General features: G+C 40.8%; 1 protein-coding gene across 1 annotated transcript in view; it reads right to left on the bottom strand.

Moving 5' to 3' along the window:
• The window catches only part of LOC137417605 (uncharacterized), a 68304-nt gene extending 58520 nt beyond the window's left edge, over positions 1-9784 (bottom strand). The window contains exon 1 of the mRNA XM_078770482.1: positions 9635-9784. Within this exon, the coding sequence (XP_078626608.1) occupies positions 9635-9745 (111 nt within the window). The 5' untranslated portion in view covers positions 9746-9784. The remainder of the gene's footprint in view (positions 1-9634) is intronic.
• Between the last annotated feature and the right edge of the window lie 602 nt (positions 9785-10386).

A 10386-nucleotide genomic window follows, 5' to 3' on the forward strand; every position in this document is an offset into this window, starting at 1 on the left:
CCTGAAAAGGTGCCCATTGCCGTGTGACGTCATACCAAGTACACACGTTTGGAGCTTCTTTGCCAAGACTCTGCACTCTGCAGGTATCAAGGTTAAACTGTTTATTATCCATTGCGCTGATTTTACAAAACAAATTAACCGTGACGTCAACAGCTGGATCATTTGAATTAGACACACTTTCACCTTCACTATGACGTCAACAGCTGGATAATTTGAATTAGACACACTTTCACCTTCACTATGACGTCAACAGCTGGATCATTTGAATTAGACACACTTTCATCTTCACTATGACGTCAACAGCTGGATCATTTGAATTCCACACTTTCACCTTCACTATGACGTCAACAGTTGCATCATTTGAATTAGACACACTTTCACCTTCACTATGACGTCAACAGCTGCATCATTTGAATTAGACACACTTTCACCTTCACTATGACGTCAACAGCTGGATCATTTGAATTAGACACACTTTCACCTTCACTATGACGTCAACAGCTGGATCATTTGAATTAGACACACTTTCACCTTCACTATGACGTCAACAGCTGGATCATTTGAATTAGACACACTTTCACCTTCACTATGACGTCAACAGCTAGATCATTTGAATTAGACACACTTTCACCTTTACTGTGACGTCAACAGCTGCATCATTTGAATTAGACACACTTTCACCTTTACTGTGACGTCAACAGCTGGATCATTTGAATTAGACACACTTTCACCTTCACTGTGACGTCAACAGCTGCATCATTTGAATTAGACACACTTTAACCTTCACTGTGACGTCAACAGCTGCATCATTTGAATTAGACAGACTTTCACCTTCACTATGACGTCAACAGCTGGATCATTTGAATTGGACACTTTCACCTTCACTATGACGTCAACAGCTGGATCATTTGAATTGGACACTTTCACCTTTACTGTGACGTCAACAGCTGGATTATTTGAATTAGACACACTTTCACCTTTACTATGACGTCAACAGCTGGATCATTTGAATTAGACACACTTTCACCTTTACTATGACGTCAACAGCTGGATCATTTGAATTAGACACACTTTCACCTTTACTATGACGTCAACAGCTGGATCATTTGAATTGGACACACTTTCACCTTTACTATGACGTCAACAGCTGGATCATTTGAATTAGACACACTTTCACCTTTACTATGACGTCAACTGCTGCATCATTTGAATTAGACACACTTTCACCTTTACTATGACGTCAACAGCTGGATCATTTGAAATAGACACACTTTCACCTTTACTATGACGTCAACAGCTGGATCATTTGAATTAGACACACTTTCACCTTCACTATGACGTCAACAGCTGGATAATTTGAATTAGACACACTTTCACCTTTACTATGACGTCAACAGCTGCATCATTTGAATTAGACACACTTTCACCTTTACTATGACGTCAACAGCTGGATCATTTGAATTAGACACACTTTCACCTTTACTATGACGTCAACAGCTGGATCATTTGAATTAGACACACTTTCACCTTTACTATGACGTCAACAGCTGCATCATTTGAATTAGACACACTTTCACCTTTACTATGACGTCAACAGCTGGATCATTTGAATTAGACACACTTTCACCTTTACTATGACGTCAACAGCTGGATCATTTGAATTAGACACACTTTCACCTTTACTATGACGTCAACAGCTGGATCATTTGAATTAGACACACTTTCACCTTTACTATGACGTCAACAGCTGGATCATTTGAATTAGACACACTTTCACCTTTACTATGACGTCAACAGCTGCATCATTTGAATTAGACACACTTTCACCTTTACTATGACGTCAACAGCTGGATAATTTGAATTAGACACACTTTCACCTTTACTGTGACGTCAACAGTTGGCTCATTTGAATTAGACACACTTTCACCTTTACTATGACGTCAACAGCTGGATTATTTGAATTAGACACACTTTCACCTTTACTATGACATCAACAGCTGCATCATTTGAATTAGACACACTTTCACCTTTACTATGACGTCAACAGCTGGATCATTTGAATTAGACACACTTTCACCTTTACTGTGACGTCAACAGCTGCATCATTTGAATTAGACACACTTTCACCTTTACTGTGACGTCAACAGCTGGATCATTTGAATTAGACACACTTTCCCCTTTACTGTGACGTCAACAGTTGGCTCATTTGAATTAGACACACTTTCACCTTTACTGTGACGTCAACAGCTGCATCATTTGAATTAGACACACTTTCACCTTTACTGTGACGTCAACAGCTGCATCATTTGAATTAGACACACTTTCACCTTTACTGTGACGTCAACAGCTGGATCATTTGAATTAGACACACTTTCACCTTTACTGTGACGTCACAGCTGCATCATTTGAATTAGACACACTTTCACCTTTACTATGACGTCAACAGCTGGATCATTTGAATTAGACACACTTTCATCTTCAGTATGACGTCAACAGCTGGATCATTTGAATTAGACACACTTTCACCTTCACTATGACGTCAACAGCTGGATCATTTGAATTAGACACACTTTCACCTTTACTATGACGTCAACAGCTGCATCATTTGAATTAGACACACTTTCACCTTTACTATGACGTCAACAGCTGGATCATTTGAATTAGACACACTTTCACCTTTACTATGACGTCAACAGCTGGATCATTTGAATTAGACACACTTTCACCTTTACTATGACGTCAACAGCTGCATCATTTGAATTAGACACACTTTCACCTTTACTATGACGTCAACAGCTGGATCATTTGAATTAGACACACTTTCACCTTTACTATGACGTCAACAGCTGGATCATTTGAATTAGACACACTTTCACCTTTACTATGACGTCAACAGCTGGATCATTTGAATTAGACACACTTTCACCTTTACTATGACGTCAACAGCTGCATCATTTGAATTAGACACACTTTCACCTTTACTATGACGTCAACAGCTGGATAATTTGAATTAGACACACTTTCACCTTTACTGTGACGTCAACAGTTGGCTCATTTGAATTAGACACACTTTCACCTTTACTATGACGTCAACAGCTGGATTATTTGAATTAGACACACTTTCACCTTTACTATGACATCAACAGCTGCATCATTTGAATTAGACACACTTTCACCTTTACTATGACGTCAACAGCTGGATCATTTGAATTAGACACACTTTCACCTTTACTGTGACATCAACAGCTGCATCATTTCAATTAGACACACTTTCACCTTTACTGTGACGTCAACAGCTGGATCATTTGAATTAGACACACTTTCCCCTTTACTGTGACGTCAACAGTTGGCTCATTTGAATTAGACACACTTTCACCTTTACTGTGACGTCAACAGCTGCATCATTTGAATTAGACACACTTTCACCTTTACTGTGACGTCACAGCTGCATCATTTGAATTAGACACACTTTCACCTTTACTGTGGCGTCAACAGCTGGATCATTTGAATTAGACACACTTTCACCTTTACTGTGACGTCACAGCTGCATCATTTGAATTAGACACACTTTCACCTTTACTATGACGTCAACAGCTGGATCATTTGAATTAGACACACTTTCATCTTCAGTATGACGTCAACAGCTGGATCATTTGAATTAGACACACTTTCACCTTTACTGTGACGTCAACAGCTGGATCATTTGAATTAGACACACTTTCACCTTTACTATGACGTCACAGCTGGATCATTTGAATTAGACACACTTTCACCTTTACTGTGACGTCTACAGTTGTCTCATTTGAATTAGACACACTTTCACCTTTACTGTGACGTCAACAGTTGGCTCATTTGAATTAGACACACTTTCACCTTTACTGTGACGTCAACAGCTGGAGCATTTGAATTACACACTTTCACCTTTACTATGACATCAACAGGTGGATCATTTGAATTAGACACACTTTCACCTTCACTGTGACGTCAACAGCTGGATCATTTGAATTACACAGTTTCACCTTTACTATGACGTCAACAGTTGGCTCATTTGAATTAGACACACTTTCACCTTTACTGTGACGTCAACAGCTGGAGCATTTGAATTACACACTTTTACCTTTACTATGACATCAACAGGTGGATCATTTGAATTAGACACACTTTCACCTTCACTGTGACGTCAACAGGTGGATCATTTGAATTACACACTTTCACCTTTACAATGACATCAACAGGTGGATCATTTGAATTGGACACACTTTCACCTTCACTGTGACGTCAACAGCTGGATCATTTGAATTACACAGTTTCACCTTTACTATAACGTCAACAGCTGGATCATTTGAATTAGACACACTTTCACCTTCACTGTGACGTCAACAGCTGGATCATTTGAATTACACAGTTTCACCTTTACTATGACGTCAACAGCTGGATCATTTGAATTAGACACACTTTCACCTTTACTGTGACGTCAACAGCTGGATCATTTGAATTAGACACACTTTCCCCTTTACTGTGACGTCAACAGTTGGCTCATTTGAATTAGACACACTTTCACCTTTACTGTGACGTCAACAGCTGCATCATTTGAATTAGACACACTTTCACCTTTACTGTGACGTCAACAGCTGCATCATTTGAATTAGACACACTTTCACCTTTACTGTGACGTCAACAGCTGGATCATTTGAATTAGACACACTTTCACCTTTACTGTGACGTCACAGCTGCATCATTTGAATTAGACACACTTTCACCTTTACTATGACGTCAACAGCTGGATCATTTGAATTAGACACACTTTCATCTTCACTATGACGTCAACAGCTGGATCATTTGAATTAGACACACTTTCACCTTTACTGTGACGTCAACAGCTGGATCATTTGAATTAGACACACTTTCACCTTTACTATGACGTCACAGCTGGATCATTTGAATTAGACACACTTTCACCTTTACTGTGACGTCTACAGTTGGCTCATTTGAATTAGACACACTTTCACCTTTACTGTGACGTCAACAGTTGGCTCATTTGAATTAGACACACTTTCACCTTTACTGTGACGTCAACAGCTGGAGCATTTGAATTACACACTTTCACCTTTACTATGACATCAACAGGTGGATCATTTGAATTAGACACACTTTCACCTTTACTGTGACGTCAACAGCTGGATCATTTGAATTAGACACACTTTCACCTTTACTGTGACGTCAACAGCTGGAGCATTTGAATTACACACTTTCACCTTTACTATGACATCAACAGGTGGATCATTTGAATTAGACACACTTTCACCTTTACTGTGACGTCAACAGCTGGATCATTTGAATTAGACACACTTTCACCTTTACTATGACGTCACAGCTGGATCATTTGAATTAGACACACTTTCACCTTTACTGTGACGTCTACAGTTGGCTCATTTGAATTAGACACACTTTCACCTTTACTGTGACGTCAACAGTTGGCTCATTTGAATTAGACACACTTTCACCTTTACTGTGACGTCAACAGCTGGAGCATTTGAATTACACACTTTCACCTTTACTATGACATCAACAGGTGGATCATTTGAATTAGACACACTTTCACCTTCACTGTGACGTCAACATCTGGATCATTTGAATTACACACTTTCACCTTTACTATGACGTCAACAGCTGCATCATTTGAATTAGACACACTTTCACCTTTACTATGACGTCAACAGCTGGATAATTTGAATTAGACACACTTTCACCTTTACTGTGACGTCAACAGTTGGCTCATTTGAATTAGACACACTTTCACCTTTACTATGACGTCAACAGCTGGATTATTTGAATTAGACACACTTTCACCTTTACTATGACATCAACAGCTGCATCATTTGAATTAGACACACTTTCACCTTTACTATGACGTCAACAGCTGGATCATTTGAATTAGACACACTTTCACCTTTACTGTGACATCAACAGCTGCATCATTTCAATTAGACACACTTTCACCTTTACTGTGACGTCAACAGCTGGATCATTTGAATTAGACACACTTTCCCCTTTACTGTGACGTCAACAGTTGGCTCATTTGAATTAGACACACTTTCACCTTTACTGTGACGTCAACAGCTGCATCATTTGAATTAGACACACTTTCACCTTTACTGTGACGTCACAGCTGCATCATTTGAATTAGACACACTTTCACCTTTACTGTGGCGTCAACAGCTGGATCATTTGAATTAGACACACTTTCACCTTTACTGTGACGTCACAGCTGCATCATTTGAATTAGACACACTTTCACCTTTACTATGACGTCAACAGCTGGATCATTTGAATTAGACACACTTTCATCTTCAGTATGACGTCAACAGCTGGATCATTTGAATTAGACACACTTTCACCTTTACTGTGACGTCAACAGCTGGATCATTTGAATTAGACACACTTTCACCTTTACTATGACGTCACAGCTGGATCATTTGAATTAGACACACTTTCACCTTTACTGTGACGTCTACAGTTGTCTCATTTGAATTAGACACACTTTCACCTTTACTGTGACGTCAACAGTTGGCTCATTTGAATTAGACACACTTTCACCTTTACTGTGACGTCAACAGCTGGAGCATTTGAATTACACACTTTCACCTTTACTATGACATCAACAGGTGGATCATTTGAATTAGACACACTTTCACCTTCACTGTGACGTCAACAGCTGGATCATTTGAATTACACAGTTTCACCTTTACTATGACGTCAACAGTTGGCTCATTTGAATTAGACACACTTTCACCTTTACTGTGACGTCAACAGCTGGAGCATTTGAATTACACACTTTTACCTTTACTATGACATCAACAGGTGGATCATTTGAATTAGACACACTTTCACCTTCACTGTGACGTCAACAGGTGGATCATTTGAATTACACACTTTCACCTTTACAATGACATCAACAGGTGGATCATTTGAATTGGACACACTTTCACCTTCACTGTGACGTCAACAGCTGGATCATTTGAATTACACAGTTTCACCTTTACTATAACGTCAACAGCTGGATCATTTGAATTAGACACACTTTCACCTTCACTGTGACGTCAACAGCTGGATCATTTGAATTACACAGTTTCACCTTTACTATGACGTCAACAGCTGGATCATTTGAATTAGACACACTTTCACCTTTACTGTGACGTCAACAGCTGGATCATTTGAATTAGACACACTTTCCCCTTTACTGTGACGTCAACAGTTGGCTCATTTGAATTAGACACACTTTCACCTTTACTGTGACGTCAACAGCTGCATCATTTGAATTAGACACACTTTCACCTTTACTGTGACGTCAACAGCTGCATCATTTGAATTAGACACACTTTCACCTTTACTGTGACGTCAACAGCTGGATCATTTGAATTAGACACACTTTCACCTTTACTGTGACGTCACAGCTGCATCATTTGAATTAGACACACTTTCACCTTTACTATGACGTCAACAGCTGGATCATTTGAATTAGACACACTTTCATCTTCACTATGACGTCAACAGCTGGATCATTTGAATTAGACACACTTTCACCTTTACTGTGACGTCAACAGCTGGATCATTTGAATTAGACACACTTTCACCTTTACTATGACGTCACAGCTGGATCATTTGAATTAGACACACTTTCACCTTTACTGTGACGTCTACAGTTGGCTCATTTGAATTAGACACACTTTCACCTTTACTGTGACGTCAACAGTTGGCTCATTTGAATTAGACACACTTTCACCTTTACTGTGACGTCAACAGCTGGAGCATTTGAATTACACACTTTCACCTTTACTATGACATCAACAGGTGGATCATTTGAATTAGACACACTTTCACCTTCACTGTGACGTCAACATCTGGATCATTTGAATTACACAGTTTCACCTTTACTATGACGTCAACAGTTGGCTCATTTGAATTAGACACACTTTCACCTTTACTATGACGTCAACAGCTGGATCATTTGAATTGGATACACTTTCACCTTTACTGTGACGTCAACAGCTGGAGCATTTGAATTACACACTTTCACCTTTACTATGACATCAACAGGTGGATCATTTGAATTAGACACACTTTCACCTTCACTGTGACGTCAACAGCTGGATCATTTGAATTAGACACACTTTCACCTTTACTATGACGTCACAGCTGGATCATTTGAATTAGACACACTTTCACCTTTACTGTGACGTCTACAGTTGGCTCATTTGAATTAGACACACTTTCACCTTTACTGTGACGTCAACAGTTGGCTCATTTGAATTAGACACACTTTCACCTTTACTGTGACGTCAACAGCTGGAGCATTTGAATTACACACTTTCACCTTTACTATGACATCAACAGGTGGATCATTTGAATTAGACACACTTTCACCTTCACTGTGACGTCAACATCTGGATCATTTGAATTACACAGTTTCACCTTTACTATGACGTCAACAGTTGGCTCATTTGAATTAGACACACTTTCACCTTTACTATGACGTCAACAGCTGGATCATTTGAATTGGATACACTTTCACCTTTACTGTGACGTCAACAGCTGGAGCATTTGAATTACACACTTTCACCTTTACTATGACATCAACAGGTGGATCATTTGAATTAGACACACTTTCACCTTCACTGTGACGTCAACAGGTGGATCATTTGAATTACACACTTTCACCTTTACAATGACATCAACAGGTGGATCATTTGAATTGGACACACTTTCACCTTCACTGTGACGTCAACAGCTGGATCATTTGAATTACACAGTTTCACCTTTACTATGACGTCAACAGCTGGATCATTTGAATTAGACACACTTTCACCTTTACTATGACGTATACAGCTGGATCATTTGAATTACACAGTTTCACCTTTACTATGACGTCAACAGCTGGATCATTTGAATTGGACACACTTTCCCCTTTACTATGACGTCAACAGCTGGATCATTTGGATTAGACACACTTTCACCTTCACTGTGACGTCAACAGCTGGATCATTTGAATTAGACACACTTTCACCTTCACTATGACGTCAACAGCTGGATCATTTGAATGAGACACACTTTCACCTTCACTATGACGTCAACAGCTGGATCATTTGAATTAGACACACTTTCACCTTCACTGTGACGTCAACAGCTCAACAACTTTCCCTTTCAACAACAACAACAACAACAACTTTTCAACTTTCACTGTGACGTCAACAACTTTCCCGGTGTGTACCCCGGTTTGGAATTGGTACACCGTTTCCCTGCGCATCGTAAGAGCGTGACTAAGGGTTGGCGCCAGGAAGGGCATCCGGCCATAAGAAACATTGCCTCAAACAGGGAACCATGATTGTCATGGGGCCCGCAAGGCTAACCCCCGCTCTGGCGGGGAAAATGGCCTTAAAACGATCATTTATTCATTGTTTGTTTTCACGCTTTCACCTTCACTATGACGTCAACAGCTGGATCATTAGAATTGCACACATTCACGTTCACTGTGACGTCATTTTCTTTCATTCTGGTGCCTGTTTGTAAAAACTTATATGGTGTTTGTTCTGCCATGACACCAATGGTACCCACAGCGTATGGGCTCCAGCCCCACCTTCGGACTTCTGTTTGATATTGATGGGGTGTTGATCCGGGGGAAGACCCCCATTCCTGCCGCCCGAGAGGCCTTCACGAAGCTGATGGACTCCAAGGGGGAGTTCCGCATTCCCGTCGTATTCGTCACCAATGCCAGGAATTGCTTGCGTCAAACCAAGGCGGATCAGTTGTCTGAAATGCTCGAAGTGCCGGTGAGATGGGCCGAGCATTGTCGGGGTGTGTGGGGACAGCAGGGGGCACTGCATCTTAATGCAACTTGTCTTTGGGAGGGCCTGATTGATACACCTGATATTAAATGGTATATTTTTAAAGGTGCAGAGGTTGTAAAAATAATTTGATTCCTCTCAGATCTCCCAAGACCAGGTGTTGATGTCGCACTCCCCCTTGAGAATGTTTCGACAATTCCACGACAAGCAATTCCACGAAACATGGGGGAGGGAGGGGCGTGGAGAAACATGGGGGAGGCAGGAGCGTGGAGAAACTTGGGGGAGGAAAGGGCGTGGCGAAACATGGGGGAGGGAGGGGCATGGAGAAACATGGGGAAGGGAGGGGCGTGGAGAAACATGGGGAAGGGAGGGGCGTGGAGAAACATGGGGAAGGGAGGGCCATGGAGAAACATGGGGAAGGGAGGGGCGTGGAGAAAAATGGGGAAGGGAGGGGCATGCAGAAACATGGGGGAGGGAGGGGCATGGAGAAACATGGGGAAGGGAGGGCCATGGAGAAACATGGGGAAGGGAGGGGCGTGGAGAA

Source organism: Myxine glutinosa, chromosome 1, assembly GCF_964187855.1.
Source record: "Myxine glutinosa chromosome 1, kmMyxGlut1.1, whole genome shotgun sequence".
NCBI classification, from domain to species: Eukaryota; Metazoa; Chordata; class Myxini; order Myxiniformes; family Myxinidae; genus Myxine; species Myxine glutinosa.